Raw genomic sequence first — 18,217 nt, forward strand, 5'->3', positions numbered from 1 at the left:
GAATCTGTTGATTGACATGTGCTAAGTGTGACATTGATACAGAGTGCACTGGTTGGGAGGATGGAGGCATTTGCTGATTAACATGAGCTAAGTGTGGCATTGACACAGAAGGCACTGGTTGGGAGGATGGTGGCATCTCTGGAGGCATGCCTGGATGGGGCATCTGGCCCGGGGTGACAGTGTTAACTTGTGGAGTTTGGGACTTCGGAACAAATGAGACAGGGGGGTAACCCTGATGGGGCTGCACATGGGTAGCTGGAGCTCTAAACTGTCCTTGGATTTGAGGTTGATGAAAGTTTGGTGGTCCTGGTTGTCTTACTTGAGCCATGTACTGTGGGAATTGAGGCTGAGGCCCAGGCAAAGGTCTTGGCATTTGCTGTTGAGTTGGTACAGGTGGGTAAAACGGCTGTGGTTGAGCAAATACCTGCGGAGGTTGAGGCTGTGGATGATGGGCTGGCATTGCCTGTCGAGGTTGGCTTATGGGAACAACAGGTTGTTGCATGTACTGGACATGGGGTGTCATCTGAGGTGGAGCAGCATACACTGATGACACTGGTGGCATCGGGTGGTGTCGGCCAGGAGGATGCATAATTGCCTGGACAGATGCAGGACTGTAGCTTGGAATAGGTGTCTGTACACTATCCACTGTAGTGGTGGAAGGTCGGACTGGAGTGACTGGTGGGCCGGGTTGGTTCTGTAAAGATGGAGGGCAGTACCCAGACACAGATGGTGGTGGAAGGACCTGAGGGTTGGGCAGTTGTGGGAACTGTTGTTGTGCCAGAGGAGGCTGGTGAAGACTGTGACTGAAACTCTGAGACAGGGGAGGTGTTGGAAAACAGGAGATCTGAGCAAGAACTTCAGGAGACGGTAAATTTGGAGGAAATCTGTGTTGCGTATAGAGTAAAGCAGAGTTAACTCCAGGCCAGCGCAGAATAGAGCTAGCAGTGGCTCCGGAAAGTGCAGCATGATAACCAGATGGTGGAATGCTAAGTTCAGGAGGCAGGCTGCGTAGCTCTTCTGGGAGATCTCCACCAAGGGCTAGGATAGCAGCACTCAGCTCTGCCAGTTCAGGGTCATTTAAGTTGGCAGGATCCACACTTTGGCCTTTCTTTGGAGGTGGTTTTGGGGCAGTGGGTCTTTGGGGCGCCTTTTTTTTTAGCTCCCTGTCAAACGTTAATCAGAGTCAAATTAGAACTAAAATTGGACACAACACATTAAACTTTCTATTAAAAACAAGAAAGAAAAGAATTGTACAACTGAGTAAACATATTGATGATCAAACTCATAATTACTTTTCCATTATGGCTTGTCTCTCTTCTTTTCGAGCCTTGCAGACAGTCTTGGCTTTCTCCAACAGGCGAGAGGCCTTTGTTTCCAGATCTTCATAAAACTCTTTGCCCTCCTGAGATTTCTTCATTAGATCTTCATAGGCCTCATAGGAGGCCACAAGCATCAGTACAGTGCTGTTCCATCTAAAAAGTAAATAGACACCATTTATATATTTTGGAAGTATACTGATGAACTCTGTACATAAATCTTCTGTTCCAGATGCTTACCACATTATTATTATTATTAATAATTTAGATTTTCCTTAGTCTTATTTAAATGTTTTTTTTCTGTTCTCAATGTCATATACAGTATGTATGTATGTACATTTGTACAAAGAGCTCCTAAAAAACCCCACAACAAATTCCTTGTGTGTTTGCACACACGTGGCAAATAAAGCTCATTCTGATTCTGATTCTGATGATGCTACACTTGCTAAAGTTTATGCCTATTTGTCACGTAAATGTAATTCCTTTGAGTCATACTTATGTTCAGTTTCTGCCAGGCCCTTGCGCACAGTGGCATACTGTACATTAGCTTCTGTCAGTGCCTTCAGGATATTCTCTTGAGCTGTCAGGTTCTGATCAATGTATACTTTCACCTGCTCATACTTCTTAAGCTGCTCCTCAAATAGTTTCTATGGAGGAAAAGTAAGCAAAGATAAAACTATAATGCAGTGACTGATTTCTAATACAATCCCTTTAAAAAATAAGTGGCCCAGTCATGTAAAGCCCATACCTTCATGTCAGCACGCTCAGTTGTAACCAGAGAAGTAGTGATGTCATCCTGCTGAATGAGGTCTCTAAGCTGCTTTTCCAGGGAGCTTCGTTGGTCCCGCATTTCTTGCACTTTACCCAAAATTCTCTTCATTGTCTGGAGCCCTGCCATCTCATCTGAAAATGTCAAAAATTGTAATTCTCATAAACCTACATAACATGAACTTTCATGTGAATTATTTAAGTCATAAAACACCCACCCTCACTAAGTTGAGGTTTTGGCAATGCCTCTCTAAGGGTGTCTAGTGGTCCACCGAGGAGTCTCAGATTGCTGATGTGCAGATTCATGGCCCGATGAAGTTCTGTGTTGGTGAAGCTGGCTTTTTCATGTGCTTCAAAATACTTTTCCAGGTCTCTCCGCAGCTCGGCCAGGGCTGAGGGCCGTTCTGGTACAGCCTGCTTCCCAGCAGCCTCTTCTAAACTTTGCTCCTCTGCCTCATCCTCATCCAATACATCTCGAATCTCCCGCAGAGAGGCTTCTACATCGGTGAACACACCTGAGAGGACTGAGGAGGGAGGAAGAGGAGTTAGATACAAGAATTTTGACTTTTCTAATGTTTTACTGTACTTTTTTTAAAGAGCTGTAAATAGCTTGAATTGAGATGGACAACTTTATTTAAGAAGTAAAGTTTAAGTAATTAGCTTTAATTACTGGCAACATGAAAATACCATGAAAAAGGACTTCGAAGTGACACCACTAACCCTGCATTGACTGGATAAGGTTTTTTACTGTATCAGGTCTCACACTCAACGCAGCACATTTTTCCATCAGCACAGAAGGAAGGGTATTATAAATCTCCATATTGTCTACTGACTCTGGGTCCAGACCGAGAGAGTCCATGAACTGTCTGTTGGAATATGACAATTGAGACATTTAGATGCATACTACGTGTTTTGTATGAAATTACTTTAAGCTGCTTATACTCACTCTAATGTTTCATTCTTGCTGTCTATTTTTGCCACGACATCCCTTAGCAGCTTGGCCTTCTCTTCACTGTAAATTTGACAGGGGAAAAAAGTGTTTTTAAAACATATTAGATAGCACAGGGGAACTGACAATTATCAGAATGAGGAATTGTTGAATGGTGTGTGTGTGTGTGTGTGTCTATATATATATATATATATATATATAATATTTAAACCTGTAAAGAGAGGAGGCCTCGTGGGCTCGTGGGGGCACCAGCTTTGCAAAAATGTCTGGGCCAGTGACACTGGGGTCTGTTGGGTTTACAGGCAAGGCTTTCACCAGTGGGGCCCCTGTGATAGAGGAAGGAACGAGGAATTGTTGAATGGTGGGTGTGTGTGTGTGTGTGTGTGTGTGTCTATATATATATATATATATATATATAATATTTAAACCTGTAAAGAGAGGAGGCCTCGTGGGCAGCCATGGGCACCAGCTTTGCAAAAATGTCTGGGCCAGTGACACTGGGGTCTGTTGGGTTTACAGGCAAGGCTTTCACCAGTGGGGCCCCTGTGATAGAGGAAGGAAAGCATTAACTCCTATGGCAGTTTTCAATCTTTCCACTCTTACTCATTTACCTCCAGCAAATATTAAGCTAATGGAAACATGCACTTCTTCTAGTCATACCATATAATGAATCAATGACATCCCAATGCAGTTACAGAGCACTACAACATTTGTTGGCTAAAATACCTTTCACTGAGGTCAGTGTCTCCAGAGGTGGCACAGATTCATGGTAAATGAAGTCATTGTCTTTTTGGGCAGAATTAAATCTAAAATTAAAAGTGACATGAGAAGTGACAAATGAGCTTCCTGCGACTTTTTATACTAAATGAATTATGCCTTTTGGTAAGTTAAGTATAACATCATATCTGCTCACTTTCCACCAATGACATCCACGGTAAATTTAAGGGCTTCCTGTACACTGTCTGGTTGACCCTTAGCCAGCTTAATTGCCTCGTTGAGTTTGTCTATTGAGCTTTGAAGGTAAGCAACCTGTTGAAAAATAAATAAAGTATTTTATATCTTTGTATTAAATAAAGATCAGATTAAAAAGGTTTACAAAACAGCTGGTTCTTTCTGGGTTCATTTCAAAATCATCCTCTTCCTCCAAAAAAATCATGAACTTATTTTAAAAACATCCTCTTCTTCTTTCTATATAAAAGGTTTTTAAAATGGTTTTAGCTAGAGATTGAAGTAAACTACAAGAGATAAGTCACACTGTTCTTCCTAAAAAAAAAACTTTTTAAAGGTCAAGAGGCTAAGACGAGGTTGAAACTAGTTCTCCATGCCAAAGAGCACAGATGGCCACTAACTGAAAGTGAAGACAGAAAAACAGGCATGTTGTACCCTCTCTCCATACTTCTGCTGCTCTTCAGCCTGTTTCCCCATGTGCAACTGTTGAGAGAACAAGGATTTGTATGACTTGATTAGAAACATAAAACATTCACATTTGACCAGCCTGCTCTGTAGTTAGTCCAACCTCAGTTTGAATAGAAGACTCACATGAGCAACTGCAGCAAAGTAGTAAATCTTCATTTGCACTAATTTCTTCCAGTCTTTCTGTATCTTTCCTAACATTGAAGCAGTTTCTGAGTTCTCCAGAGCTCTGCATGCCTCTTTGTAATAGTCCACCACCTGAAGACAAAAATATTTCTTATCCAAGCATGTCTTACAGTCATACTGCCAGCAAATGGGATATATATATATATTATGTGTTCCAGACCAGTAAAAATAACATTCACATACTGCTTGAACTCAGAAATCTGGAATTTTATAAAATCGGACTTTTCCCCACATAGTCACAGCCTCACATGGCACACCCACGGACTACACAGTCTGTTCGCTGACTGACCAATGCATATTACTCTCAGAACTCTTTTTTTTGAGTATTTTCTCAATCTGGTGTCTTGTAAAATGGTGGCGAGGTAGCACTGTACCACAACAAAATGCTGTTCCGTTATATTTGTTATAATTTTACTATTGATAATGTCTTAAAGTTGGCATGAAATGCAAATTCACACTATTTTCCTATTGCTTCTTATTGATCAATTTGTGAATGATTCATCCATGCATATGTTTTATTTGTTACTTGTGAATAAGTGCTAAAATGGAAAGAATTATTTCTCAGCCTAATGATATGAGTAGCTGAAACAGCAATTCCGACATGATGTGCACACTGCATTAAATCACATGATATTTAAATTGGTGTATGTATGCTGTGTCTTCTCTAATTCATCTTACCTCTTCGGACACCCTGTTGTCCATGGCTCCCAACATTGAATGGAGTGCTCCTACAACATGGAAAACATGACTTGAATCAGGAAACAAGCCTGATTCTGAACAATACCCTCCTCTCAACAACACTGTAGTTCTTTTAATCACAGACAATGCAGTCATTGACTAGAGGAATAATACGTATCAGTCTAGTACTAACTCACCCAAATTATAAAGGATGCAGGCCTGCTCATAGCAGATGTCCTCATGGGTCACTGTCTTCCCAGAAAATATCTCTGTCCTATATATTAAACAAGAAAAGTGTAAGGGGAAGACTAAAAGTCAACTAAAGGCAGTATACGAGAGGGAAATATGATGGCTGGGTTGGTGCCCTCACCAGGAGATAGGAACAGCAGCTTCCTGCTCCAATCCCAAAGGCACACGACTCTGAAGATAGTGCAGTTGCCCGAAGTACTTCCTTAAGGTGCTGCAGCCTTCAAAGTCTCGTGTGACATTCACTGCACTCTAGAAAGGCAAGACAATGCAGAGAATGTAGAAAATGCATGACCATAGATGTCTACCGGTTGCTTAACTGGTAGAGCATGGTGATAGAAATGTTAAGTGTGATTTTAAGGGAAGACACATGATGACTAAAAGTATGTCTTGAATGCACAGTAAGATTTACCTGTCTCAATTGCTCCAGTTTCTTCAACTGCTCATTATAATTGTCAGGATCTTCACCGTAGTTCTTCAGTATGAACTAAGAAAATGGAAAATTGATATGAATGATCAAAAGAAACAAAGCAAAGACGTGTTCTGGTCTTTCTGGGCATTAACGATACTATCAATACAATACAAATAAAAAATAAATAAATACCTACAAAATCTAATATTTGGTATAGATGGAGTTTACATTTGCTTATTTGATTAGTGATGTATAAATTGTGCAAAAATCTTAATTATTTCTTATTTTATGCCATAACTGTTCTTGGTTTTACTTTTTATTCTAAAACTTCCTGTTTATTTCCAGGATTAAATGAAAAATCTTAGAAAAATCTCGATAAGCACTTAAGCATTGTTAATTTAAAGTAACAAAGCAAAGAAGCTTTCTAGGGGTTTTTTTGGACACTAACAAGACCATTCAATACAACACAGATAAAATATTAAAAGATCACACACACTGTTACAGCTTAAATCATTTGATATTAAAGAGACAATGAAAAACATAATCAGGTTTTATCATGGAATCTACAAGAAAAATCTGGCGCTGCAGTTCCTCTTGAACCCGATTCACTAAACTCTCTTAGTATTGTTATTTTGTTTGCATGCAACACTGCCAATAATTACCATGCAAAAACATAAACAACCACTTTTAACAACCTGAACCTGCTATTCTTCCTTTGGCCTACTTTGTCAGGAATGGATCCGATGACACATGACACAAGCTGATAAAAATTCCTAACTGCTGGGAGGAAGTGAAGGATAAGGAAGCATGAATTTTGTGAAGTTTAACACAATAATATAAACATTTAATTCACTACCACACAAAGTAATTTTAGTGGCATGTCATTGCAACCCAATCTAAAAATATCATTTACTCACCCTCACGTCTTTCAAAACCCATATGACTTCGTCAGTGGAAGTTCAAATGAGTCATTTGAAACGGAATGTCTGTTTTTTTTCGATGCAGTTGAGTTAATGGTGACCACAGTTGTCACTTGTATAGTAAGATTTTTACTTTAATAGTTTTGATGTCTCTATACGGTTCTCACGTAAAGCTATAATACGGCCAAAAAGAATTTGGAATATAGCACAAGAGTAAATCATTCCTATGATGCTTTTTTGTCATTTAAGAGTTTGACATCACCAGTCCCCATCCCCGTTCATTGCAGGAAAATACAATATATGAAGATTCTTTAAACCATCCCCTTTTGTATTCCACCTGGGTAAGTAAATAATGACAGACATTTTTGGTTAATGACAGATATATTTTTGGTTGAACTGTTCCTTTAAGAAAACACCGAATAGTTCACATAATACCTGAAAAACAAGGCCCTGGACTCAAATTTGAGTTTTGGGGTAGATCACCTATACAAATCATGCTGTCTTGTTTATTTTCAGATTGAATAGGAGCAAAGCCTGTAGTGAGTGGCCTGATCAGGCCTGTCTGGTCCCTCACCTGTTTGACAGTCGGGCTGAACTGAAACTCCCCTGCCTCCTTCAGATCCAGCCAGATCATCGGCATTCGCGGTACGGCTTCCATCGCAGCCGCCGATTTCGCTGAGCCGACTAAACTAGAATAGAATTATAGCGATCACGCACCTGGAAGGATGGCTGCCGAAATATTATTTTAAATGTTACAGCTCTAAACGACTGTCATGCTCCCATTTACAGCCATACAGGAAGCGATTGAAGCTTCCGGAAGTGACGTCATGAGATCTGACCTCTGATTCTGGGAAATGTGGTTCTGCAAAAAAAATATATATATAATAATAATAATAATTAAATTAATTAAATAAATAAGGAAATGTGGTTATGCACAACATTTTAGTCCTCATTTACTTTAAAGGTATGATTTAGCATTCATATTGTGCTTTTCTTTGTGTACGTAAATCCATATGTTTATTTTTACTGTAAATGTCTCATTAGAGATACGACCATGTTTTTTTCCTGATCATATATGTATTATATGTTCTGCAATAAAAAAAGGAAATGTGTACTGTGCTCTGCTGCATATTAATGTCTGTTATTCCATAAAAAAATGTACTGATGCTTTAGCCTATTGCATTATATCTACAGAGGTGTAAAACCTGCAGAGAAATCATACTTTATTAAAAGGATACTATGTCAAAAATTAATTACAAAATATCTAGCCAAAAAATACATGCTCATTTACTTAGTACTTATAAAGCACATATTCTGCAGGACCATCCTAATCCCTAAACTTAACAACTGCCTTACTAACTATTAATAAGCAGCAAATTAGGAGTTTATTGAGGCAAAAGTTGTAGTTAATGGTTAGTTAATAGCGAGAATTGGACCTTAAAATAAAGTGTGACCACACCACATTTTCATATCTACACAATCATATTCATATTTTTAAAATCCATGACTTTTGTCAGTGGAGCAAAAATGAGTCATTTGTAGCAGAATGTTTTCGATACTATTGAGTGAATGGTGACCACAGTTGTCAAGTAAGATTTTTCTTGAATAATATTTTTAATGTCTCACATTTTTCAGACAACAAGATGTACTGATGCTATTTTGCATTGTATCTACAGGTGTAGAACATTTACAAAGAAATTATACCTTGACTAAAAGAGTCAAAAATGTAATTTTCTTTATGGCTTTGGAGCATGTTTTTCATCTGTAGATGGGAAAATAATGTTAAGAAACTTTAGAGACTTTTTGGTTCTTATGTGGGACTATCAGTGCTAATGGTATTAGGAAGGAAATGGAAACCTGCAGCATTCGTCTTCGCAACTTCTTCTTTTCTTCATTTTCTCTTCTTGCGTTTTGTCTGACACGCTGCATAAAACATCTTCTGTAAGCTAAATAACTGAAACAGTGAATTGCAATGCTGCAAATTATTCTGCTTCTTCTTCCTGGTAAGAAAAGATTTTCTCATCTATTTAGTTTGTTGTCCGTTTTTTCCTATAATTATTTGATTTAATTTATATCAAATTCTAATAATGATTATATTTTTAATTAATAATGTTATTTTTAGGATTACTGATAAACTACTGTCATTTGATTTGTATTATTTGTATTTGATATTTATTTTAATTTTAGTAAAATTATGTGTGTATGTCTTTTATTACGTTTTTAGTTTGATTTAATTTGAGTTATTTTAATACTTCAACAAACTAAATGGAAATGAAATAATATATATATTGAATTTATAAATGTGTATGTACATATACAGTATATATGTGTGTGTGTCTGGTTGTACATGTTTTTTTATGTTTGGCTTAGTGTTATGTTAGAAACATTATTATACTCTTATACCTTTTGTTCTTTAATATTTTGAATTGTTTTTAGCTTTATTTTTTGTTTTTCATTTATATGTTACGTTTTGAAATGTTGTTGTATGCATTTGTCATTTTTATTTTATTTCTTTATTTTTAAAATGTGTATAGGTAGTATGTATAAAGTTTATCTTTTAGTTTTGGATCTGTTTTTAGTTGTTTTAATACTACAATTGATTGCTTCTGTTGTCCTCATTTGTAAGTCACTTTGGATAAAAGCGTCTGCTAAATGACTAAATAAATAAATAAACTGAAAATGAATTGACTATATAAAATGGAGACCAAATCTGAGGCCACTAAAATGGTATTTTGTGTTCTTTTCATTTTCTAATAAAAATGTTAGATATTTAGATGTTTTTTAAATATCTGGTGTATATAGAGTTCACATCTTCTTACTTGATTAGTGACATTGCAGAATCTTGAATATCTCTTATTTATTTAAGCCATAACCTTTCTTTATTGTACTTTTTTTTCTTTTTAATTTTTTTATGGTTTTAATGCTTTTTTTATGTGGTCTCAGACTTTTGGATTCCACTGTATCTCTGTTATTGCTGATTGATTCATTATGTAAATAATTTCTTAAAAACTGTCACAATAGATATTTTAGATACCTGTAACAGATATTGTCTCGAGAGATATTTTAGCTATCTGATTTAACTATCAACAGTAACAAATACTCTAAATAAATCAAGTGTTCTGTGCTCCTCAGGTGTTCTCAGTAATCAGTGGAGTGTGAATTATCCTCTGAGTCTGATCTGTGCTGCGAGGGGATCCGATGTTTCTATTGACTGTAGATTTACACATCCACATGAGCAACAAGTACAGCAAGTGCTGTGGTGTTCAATGAGATCAAACCATGGCTACTGTGTGAATGAGCCGTATGTTTATAATAGTGAAGCCAACAATAATCAAAAGAACTTTCAATACTTTGGAGACAAAACCTCAAATTGTTCTCTTTTGATCAGTAATATAAATTGAACACATTCTGGAGAGCATAAATTCAGATTTATAACCCGTCAGGACAAATGGACAGGTAATCCTGGAGTAAACATTTTAGTAGATGGTAAATATAAAAGATTTACTCTAAAAAAAAAAAAAAAAGTACTTCTTGATGCTTTTGTTGTTTGGTTTGTTTTGATCAAAATAAATCTCCCAGTTACATGTTTTATTTATTTTTTGGTAGATTTAAGAGTGTCCATGAGCAGGTCAAGAGAAAATGGAAGCACAATAGTTGGAGACTCTTTGAATTTGACATGCACACTCAGCTGCTCTGGTAATTTAGCTGATGTTCAGTGGTTTAAGAATGGTGATCCGATTCAACATTCAGAGCCCGTCCTCACCTTCAGCAGAGTAACAGCTGAAGACTCTGGGAATTACTCTTGTTCTTTGAGAAACTTTAAAACAACTGTATCTGAAGAAATTACCATTTACATTGAAGGTTGGTTGAACTGATATATATATATTATTACCATTTTCATATTCACACAATCATATTTATATTTGGTCAATGAGAGATGTGCATAATTGAAACTAAATGGTATCTTTTTGTTGTCCTCAATAGATGTCGCCGGGTCCCCAACCGTTCTGATTATTGTGGTGTTTTTAGTCTCACTTGTTTTCATCACTGCAGCTGTGATGCTTATGAGACGGTAAGACATTTTGATTTGTTTGTGCTTGCACACACCAATATATTATAAATCTCTCAGTCAATCTGAATGAAACATTAGTTGATATTGCACAAGTCAAGTCACCTTTATTCATATAGTGCTTTATACAATAGAGATTGTTTCAAAGCTGCTTCACAGTGTTTAAACAAGAAAGTAACAGAATCAATGATGCAAACTTCACCAAAAATGAGACAAATCCAAATTCTATGAATGATCATTCAAGGACATTTTTGCATCCATTTCTTCCTGGTTAAAGATCGGGATACGTCACACCAGCATTAGGTGGGAAGGAAGACTTCTGTCCTTCTAGTCTGTCCAGCAGCAGAAACTTAGCTTAGAAAGCAGAATGAAGAAAATAGTAAAAATGATTTGGTGCATCTGTGCATTTTGTGTAGTTGTCAGGAGAGTTTTGTAATGTTTGTGAGGGTCAGTGGTTAAGGCTTATGACACAATGTTGCCAAACTGCATGTAGCCCAAATAAATTGCATCAGATCAGTTCATGAACCGTTTTTTTTTTTTTTAAATAAGGAATAATTAAATAATAGTTTTACAAAAACATTTCTGTCACATTTTCTCTTACAAGGAAAGCAAAAACTCAAGTAAAACCAATGGAGAAGAGAGAAGAAGCCGAGGGTTCTCTTTACTGCACTCTTCAAACAACTGTAAATATTTGTGAAACCTAAACATAAAAACTTACAAACATAAAACATTTATCCTTAGGGAGTAAACATGACATGTAAAAACAGTAAGAATCACAACAAATGTTATGTAGCACTGTGCGAAGTTAGAAAATTATAATGGTATATGATTTACATAACTGCCCTGTAGAAAGGACCAGCCTTGCTGTACTGTATGTTGTGTTTTTGATGCGGGTTGGTGTTTCCACCAGGCTTTTCAGCCAACTTACCCAGCAAGTCTTGTTTGGTCAAACAACTTCATCAGAAGCTGAGCTAAGCTGGTCTTTTCAGCAGGGTAGGCATTAAACAGAACAAAATGTGACAGTTAGGCCTATATGTAAAGACATGTTCTGTTTATCTGTTTGCTGTTAGGATGACGCAGTCTACTCGACCATCACAAACCCGCAAGAAACCGAAGATGTACTGCAGGAAGTGTAATGTGCTTCAAGTGTGAGCATTCAAGACACACATCACTGTGGTCACATTTATTTATTTTTTATTCTGACCAGTAGGTATGGAGATGATGTGACATGATTCACGATTCATCATATTTGACAACATATTTGTCCATCTTGACATAATATTGTTAGTGAATATGAGTTTGTGTGTGTTTCACTGTAATGATCTTCTTCATTTCTAGGTCTGAAAACACAAAGCAGCAAAATGAGAGTCTGGTTGTGTCTACATTGTTTTGACCAAATGTCCCACTTCAATGATGAAACATGAAATCACCTACATTGTGGTTAAACACTCTGTACAATAAACATTAATAGTAGAAGTTAATGAAAATTCCCTAACATGATAGGAAGCAAACAAGTGTCTACTGTACAGTTTGTGTGTTTTCAGCTCTAAAATTCTCAGATGAAGAGCCGCCTCTGGTAAATATAATTGTGCTTCTTTGAACCTTTTTAGATTGATAAAATAATTTTGTGGCAGCTGTAAAGGGCAACGTTTAGTGTTGGGAGTAGGCAGTTAAGATAAAGAAAGCATTTCCATAGCAATGACTCTTGACTTCAGTGTTCGCTCAGCTGACAGCCGAAAACAGCTAGCATTCAGACACGATAAAGCGCAATATGTTTTTTCTGGTTCTTTCTTGTTTGAAAAAATTAATACGAATGCTTCTTGTTTTCTGATTGGCTGCAGTTGGTTTGAGTTTGAGTTGGTATGGTTTAAAGAGTTTATTTAACACTCATAAAATATAATTTATGTTCATTTTATTTTGATAGCAATTTTTGAAATACTCTTTCAAAATCTAAGAAATATAGCAAAGGAGGGTTTACGTTTGTTCCATTTACATGATGTGTAAATTTACCTACCAAAATGACCATGTTTAGTCAGAAAACAGGGAATTCAACATATACTTAAAAATCAGGCATTTTCTAAAACCAATTTTCTATTTTTCTAAGGGATAATTTTTTTATTATTATTTTTTTTACTGAAAGCTAATAGAAAACATTCACTCAAATCTTATAGGTAAAATCAGAGCAGTAAAAAGCATGTTCAAGAGTTCCAGGAAAGGACGAACAAACTGAAATCGCTTTAAAAATTCCCCTGTGGATATATCCTAAACAGGAATTTCTAACATGTCCCTTCAACCTTTTGGAGCAACAGGGTCAGTGTCAGATAGAGTGTAAAAGAAACCTCAACACCAAAGCCGTAGCATGGAAAATCACCAATATGCTTAACAACTCTGTATTATGAATGTTATTACACTTATTATCAAGTAATTTACTACTGTAAAAAGGACTTCACTGTATTTTTTGATCAGTTTAATGGATCCTTGAATTAAAGGGTCAATATCTTAAAACCATAATGACCCCAAACATTTGAATGGTAGCCTACTGTAAATTTAAAATAGTCCTCATTATAAACACAAAATAATAATCAGCTTTAATTTTCATTGAAGACAATTAAACTACATTTTATTTGATGGGGCCATTGAGGGATCTGGATAATGGGTAAGGGGTGCTGGCCCGAAAAATGTTGAGAACCACTGCTGTAGCACATACAGTTTTGTATGTTTTGCTTTTATAATACTTTTTTCTTCTTTGTTTGTTTTTCATTTGCAAGAATTTAATGAATGTGCAACTACTCTGAGTTACAGACCAAATATGCATAATAAATGTTTTGTGATATTTTGAAGTTTGTTTTAAATTATTATTTTATCTTTATAAGCCTTTGTCTTTATAATTTGATCTCATAACGCACCGACTGATTCCACTGATATTCAAAACCTGACTATAAAATAAAACTTTGTTTAGTTGACAGTCAACACTGCACATTAGCACCATCTAAATGAGCAAAAAGCAAAAAAAGTCTGTATTTATTTTATGCCATGACTTTTCTTTTTTTTTACATTTTTAAATCCTCAAACTTTTTTTGTTTATTTCCAGGATTAAAATTCAGATTTATGCAGTAGTGATCAAACTGAACAAAGCAAAGAAGTGTTCTGATCTCTTTGGCCATAACAAGACCATTCAATACAATTACCACACAGAGTAATTTTTAATGTATCCTCAAGAAGGGACACTGCAGTAACTGCAGAGGAGCCAACTGTAATTATAAACCGAAAACATGCAGTCATGGCTCCAGTTGTGTAGGTTCAGATATTTGATATTTGACTAGTTAAATGGACTCACAATATCAGAGGAATCTAACTCAAAAAAGTACAAATTAATCTTTTTTTTTTTTGCTTAAATAAATAATTGTCTTTTAAAATCCATGACTTTTGTCAGTGGAACTTAAAATGAGTCATTTGTAGCAGAATGTCTGTTCTTTTCAATACTATTGAGTGAATGGTGACCACAGTTGTCAAGTAAGAATTTTCTTGAATAATATTTTTAATGTCTCTGTGCATTTCTCACACAACATAACAAGATGTACTGATGCTATTTTGTATTGTATCTACAGGTGTAGAACATTTACAAGGTAATTATACCTTGACTAAAAGGATACTGTTTTAAAAAATGAAAATGTAATTATCTTTATAGCTTTGGAGCTTTTTACATCTGTAGATGGGAAAATAATGTTAAGAAACTTTAGAGACTTTTTGGTTCTTATGTGGGACTATCAGTGCTAATGGTATTAGGAAGGAAATGGAAACCTGCAGCATTCGTCTTCGCAACTTCTTCTTTTCTTCATTTTCTCTTCTTGCGTTTTGTCTGACACGCTGCATAAAACATCTTCTGTAAGCTAAATAACTGAAACAGTGAATTGCAATGCTGCAAATTATTCTGCTTCTTCTTCCTGGTAAGAAAAGATTTTCTCATCTATTTTGTTTGTTATCCGTTTCTCCTATAATTATTTGATTTAATTTATATCAAATTCTAATAAACTGAAAATGAATTGACTATATAAAATGGAGACCAAATCTGAGGCCACTAAAATGTTATTTTGTGTTCTTTTCATTTTCTAATAAAAATGTTAGCTATTTAGATGTTTTTTAAATATCTGGTGTATATAGAGTTCACATCTTCTTACTTGATTAGTGACATTGCAGAATCTTGAATATCTCTTATTTGTTTAAGCCATAACCTTTCTTTATTGTACTTTTTTTTCTTTTTTCTTTTTTTAATGGTTTTAATGCTTTTTTTATGTGGTCTCAGACTTTTGGATTCCACTGTATCTCTGTTATTACTGATTGATTCATTATGTAAATAATTTCTTAAAAACTGTCACAATAGATATTTTAGATATCTGTAACAGATATTGTCTCGAGAGATATTTTAGCTATCTGATTTAACTATCAACAGTAACAAATACTCTAAATAAATCAAGTGTTCTGTGCTCCTCAGGTGTTCTCAGTAATCAGTGGAGGGTGAATTATCCTCCTCTGAGTCTGATCTGTGCTGCGAGGGGATCCGATGTTTCTATTGACTGTAGATTTACACATCCACATGAGCAACCAGTACAGCAAGTGCTGTGGTGTTCAATGAGATCAAACCATGGCAACTGTTTGAATGAGCCGTATGTTTATAATAGTGAAGCCAACAATAATCAAAAGAACTTTCAATACTTTGGAGACAAAACCTCAAATTGTTCTCTTTTGATCAGTAATATTAATCGAACACATTCTGGAGAGTATAAATTCAGATTTATAACCCGTCAGGACAAATGGACAGGTGATCCTGGAGTGAACATTTTAGTAGATGGTAAATATAAAAGATTAAAGATAAAAGAAAAAAATACTTATTTTGATGCTTTTGTTGTTGTTTTGATTCAAATAAATCTCCCAGTTTAATTTCTTTCTTTTTTTTGGTAGATTTAAGAGTGTCCATGAGCAGGTCAAGAGAAAATGGAAGCACAATGGCTGGAGACTCTTTGAATTTGACATGCACACTCAGCTGCTCTGGTAATTTAGCTGATGTTCAGTGGTTTAAGAATGGTGATCCGATTCAACATTCAGAGCCCGTCCTCACCTTCAGCAGAGTAACAGCTGAAGACTCTGGGAATTACTCTTGTTCTTTGAGAAACTTTAAAACAACTGTATCTGAAGAAATTACCATTTACATTGAAGGTTGGTTGAACTGATATATATATATTATTAACATTTTCATATTCACACAATCATATTTATATTTGGTAAATGAGAGATGTGCATAATTGAAACTAAATGGTATCTTTTTGTTGTCCTCAATAGATGTCGCCGGGTCCCCAACCATTCTGATTATTGTGGTGTTTTTAGTCTCACTTGTTTTCATCACTGCAGCTGTGATGCTTATGAGACGGTAAGACATTTTGATTGGTTTGTGCTTGCACACACCAATATATTATAAATCTATTTTACTGTCAGTTGAAATTAAACATTAACGGCAAAAAAAAAAAGTTTGAATGTGCATTTGTTTATATTGTTGTCAGGGGAGTTTTGTAATCTTGGTGAGGGTCAGTGGTTAAGGCTTATTACGCAAAGATGCTAAACTGCATGAGCCCAAAATAAACTGTATTGTTATATTTTAGGATTGCAAAGTATTGTGTTATATTTTAAGGTTGAAGGAAATAACTGTATACTTAATGGATAATGTTCTGGTAATTCACTGCCAAGACGTTATCCATTTTTCTATAACTTTTACCCAGAGTATGTACGTATGTATATATTTATTTAATTAATAATGAAATAAGCAATATTTTTAAAATATCAACCCCCTTTCCTGAAATCATCAAATATGTTTGATGTATCAGCTAAATTGTGCTATTTATAATGCATTTCCGTTACATTTACTCTTAGAAGGAAAGCAAGAACTCAAGAAAAACCAGTGGAAGAAAGAGAAGAAGCCAAGGGTTCTCTTTACAGCACAACTCAACCTCAAACAACTGTAACTATATTTGTAATATATAATACACGTATGTGTATGTGTATATATATATATATATATATATATATATATATATATATATACACATACACATACGTGTATTATATATTACAAATATAGTTACAGTTGAACCTATCATCAACTGCAATAATTTGTTCATATAAAACAAAACGATATATACAAACTGAACTTTATTCAGTATTTTGTTTTTGCTACGCATGTTAACGAAAAAAAAAACTATGATACATTGTTATTGTAAGTCATTTTCAAAATAATTGTTGTTTATGTTGCATATACTTTTAGTTTTCAATTCAGGAACTTAAAATACCAAAACACAAAAGAAATAACCAAAAGAAAAAGAAATAAAACGTCACAAGAGAGCATCTGTTAACATTTTCTCGACCTTTATCTCTTTGTAGTTGGCTGCTCTGGATTCATGACTGAAAAATGCCCAGATTTCGTGAGTGTCCAGGCCAAGCACAATGCCATCCTGCCACACAAACACCTCCTGACCAGAGCAGTCTGATTGCTAACAGATACATCATCCAGCAGAGACTCGGGGAGGGCAGCTTCGCCACTGTTTACCTTGTTAAAGACACAAAGGCAGTAGCAGCGGAGAGACTGTAAGTCCTTTAATATTTTTCACCATCAATGTTCTTTACAGCAGTGATTCCCATGCAGTCTGCTTCCAGAGGACCCACTTTGACGACCAAATTTAACTCTGTATTGGTTGAGTTTTGTAGAGAGAGTTCTACATATCTCCACACTAGTTGTCACCATGCATTAAGTGTTATAATATTAGTCAAGGCAGGGGAATTAATGGGTAAGGAAAGAATATGCTATTACAAACTGTCATAAATTAGAATATCTCATAATTGAAGTGAAACATACCACAGATTGTATCAGTTTCCGAGGTGTTTGAAGAACTGAGGAAAGACTGCATGTACTTCCAATAACCACATTCACAACCCCCATCATAAGCACACTGTCACACACACCCACACATGTGCACATGGCATAATTATGTGCCTATACTGTATATGTCTGTTGGTCTACTTTTTAAAATATAAGCTTTGAAGCTTACAGTAAGACTTATGATTATGCATAGAATGTCTAATTAAAAAGTCATTGTGAAAATAACCTCATTATTTTATTTTAAATAGTCGCGGATTTACAGATATTATTAGAGGGTTTATTTACTAGTTTATTTTACTAGTATTTATTTCGGTGTAGGAGTTAATGAGTTGTAA

At 35.5% G+C, this 18,217-nt stretch overlaps 4 protein-coding genes and 1 pseudogene across 4 annotated transcripts in view; 3 read left to right on the forward strand and 2 right to left on the reverse strand.

Moving 5' to 3' along the window:
* Positions 1-1,698: 1,698 nt before the first annotated feature.
* Positions 1,699-4,728, reverse strand: LOC107591991 (tyrosine-protein phosphatase non-receptor type 23-like). Its single transcript, XM_016281315.1, has 10 exons — positions 4,573-4,728; positions 4,417-4,464; positions 3,947-4,062; positions 3,760-3,839; positions 3,462-3,576; positions 3,031-3,096; positions 2,805-2,950; positions 2,303-2,608; positions 2,065-2,219; positions 1,699-1,963 (listed from the first exon to the last, which is right to left on the reverse strand). The coding sequence occupies exons 1-10, from the start codon at positions 4,645-4,647 to the stop codon at positions 1,775-1,777; spliced, it is 1,296 nt and encodes a 431-aa protein (XP_016136801.1). The 5' UTR covers positions 4,648-4,728; the 3' UTR covers positions 1,699-1,774.
* A 563-nt stretch (positions 4,729-5,291) lies between these two features.
* On the reverse strand, positions 5,292-7,680 carry LOC107591999 (tyrosine-protein phosphatase non-receptor type 23-like). The gene is made up of 5 exons (XM_016281327.1): positions 7,463-7,680; positions 5,969-6,043; positions 5,681-5,808; positions 5,508-5,584; positions 5,292-5,360 (listed from the first exon to the last, which is right to left on the reverse strand). The coding sequence occupies exons 1-5, from the start codon at positions 7,544-7,546 to the stop codon at positions 5,302-5,304; spliced, it is 423 nt and encodes a 140-aa protein (XP_016136813.1). The 5' UTR covers positions 7,547-7,680; the 3' UTR covers positions 5,292-5,301.
* A 1,180-nt stretch (positions 7,681-8,860) lies between these two features.
* On the forward strand, positions 8,861-12,093 carry LOC107592547 (B-cell receptor CD22-like; annotated as a pseudogene).
* Positions 12,094-14,873: 2,780 nt separating this feature from the next.
* Positions 14,874-17,407, forward strand: LOC107592554 (uncharacterized). Its single transcript, XM_016282089.1, has 6 exons — positions 14,874-14,904; positions 15,450-15,806; positions 15,917-16,171; positions 16,295-16,382; positions 16,880-16,967; positions 17,387-17,407. The coding sequence occupies exons 1-6, from the start codon at positions 14,874-14,876 to the stop codon at positions 17,405-17,407; spliced, it is 840 nt and encodes a 279-aa protein (XP_016137575.1).
* LOC107592866 (NIMA-related kinase 11) overlaps positions 17,391-18,217 on the forward strand; it is a 65,051-nt gene continuing 64,224 nt past the window's right edge. Inside the window, exon 1 of the mRNA XM_016282441.1 lies at positions 17,391-17,590. Coding sequence (XP_016137927.1) covers positions 17,415-17,590 — 176 coding nt within the window. The 5' untranslated portion in view covers positions 17,391-17,414. The remainder of the gene's footprint in view (positions 17,591-18,217) is intronic.

The sequence above is a fragment of the Sinocyclocheilus grahami genome, unplaced genomic scaffold (genome assembly GCF_001515645.1).
Source record: "Sinocyclocheilus grahami isolate Dianchi unplaced genomic scaffold, SAMN03320097.WGS_v1.1 scaffold9.1, whole genome shotgun sequence".
Lineage (NCBI taxonomy): Eukaryota > Metazoa > Chordata > Actinopteri > Cypriniformes > Cyprinidae > Sinocyclocheilus > Sinocyclocheilus grahami.